Genomic DNA, 1,183 nt, shown 5'->3' with positions numbered 1-1,183 from the left:
ATCTCTCCGGCCCTGAAGGTCATTATTTTTTGGAGGTCATTATTTTTAAGATAATCTTTCACTAAATAATTCATCCACATGTGTTTCTCCTTCCTCTGAGCTCCCTACATTTTCTACAGGGCAGAAAAAAAAACAAAACAAAAAACCTCCCAGGCGAAGGAGGGCCCAAGATTAGCCTCTGGGCCCAGAGATTACAACCTAGCTGCACCCCAGACCTGCAGACTTAGGCCCCAGGGCGGATGGGCGTGGCCTGCGAAGTGGGCGTGACCCGGGCGGGACAAGCCCCGCCCACCGTGCCGGCCTCCCGCCCTGGAGGGAGTGGGCGGAAACAGGCCTCAGGGCTCCTCCCACTCGCGCTGAGCGCCAGCCCGCTCTGCCAATCGCGCGCGGGCTTCCAGTCCCGGGGGCGGGACCTTTCAAACGCAGGTCCAATGGCGTCGCGCCCCGGCCCTCGGCCCCGCCTCCCGGCCCTCGGCCCCTGCTCGGCCGCACCATGGCCGGGCTGCGGGTGCGGGTGCTGCTCGGCGCGGCGGTCCGGGCGGGCAGGGCCGGCGACGGGCTCCGGGCTCGGGCTGCCGGCCTCTCCTGCTGGGCCCCGCCGCGGCGCTCCGTGCTGCCTGGCTCGGACGCCCGGACGCTCTGCTCCGCCCCCGGGGACCTCCGGGGACGCCAGGTGAGTCTCCCGCCCGCGCCCCGCGTCCCTGGGAACCCCGAGCCCCCGGAACCCTGGCCTCCCACGCCCCGATCCTCAGGCGCCGCGATCTTCGGGACCCCCGATCTTTGGGAACCCCGATCTCTGGGGTCTCCACCCCCGGAATCCCCAATCTTCGGGGACCCCTATCCCCCCGATTTCTGGGACCCCCAATCTCCGGACCCCCCATCCCCAGGACTTCCGATCTCTGATCTTTGGGACCCCGATCTCTGATCTCTGGGGCCCCCTGTTCTTTGGGACCCCCAATCTCCGGGCCCCCCGATCCCCGGGCCCCCCAATCTTTGGGACCCCCGAACCCCGAACTTCCCGACTCTGGCTGGGACCTCCGTCCCCGGAATCCCCGATCTTAGGGAACCCCTATCCCTCCGATCTCTGCGACCCCCCACACCGGGACCCCCGACCTTTGGGAACCCCGATCCCCTCGATCTCTGGGACCCTCCTCCAATCGTTGGGAACCCCGAAACCCCCGAC

General features: G+C 67.4%; 1 protein-coding gene across 1 annotated transcript in view; it reads left to right on the top strand.

Annotated features, from left to right (window-relative positions):
* The first annotated feature begins 493 nt into the window (after positions 1 to 493).
* The window catches only part of FAM210B (family with sequence similarity 210 member B), a 5,961-nt gene continuing 5,271 nt past the window's right edge, over positions 494 to 1,183 (top strand). The window contains exon 1 of the mRNA XM_049777042.1: positions 494 to 673. Within this exon, the coding sequence (XP_049632999.1) occupies positions 494 to 673 (180 nt within the window). The remainder of the gene's footprint in view (positions 674 to 1,183) is intronic.

The sequence above is a fragment of the Suncus etruscus genome, chromosome 7, assembly GCF_024139225.1.
Source record: "Suncus etruscus isolate mSunEtr1 chromosome 7, mSunEtr1.pri.cur, whole genome shotgun sequence".
Classification (NCBI taxonomy): Eukaryota; Metazoa; Chordata; class Mammalia; order Eulipotyphla; family Soricidae; genus Suncus; species Suncus etruscus.
The sequence above is the reverse complement of the archived record's forward strand: the minus strand, read 5'-3'. Positions and strand labels throughout refer to the sequence as shown.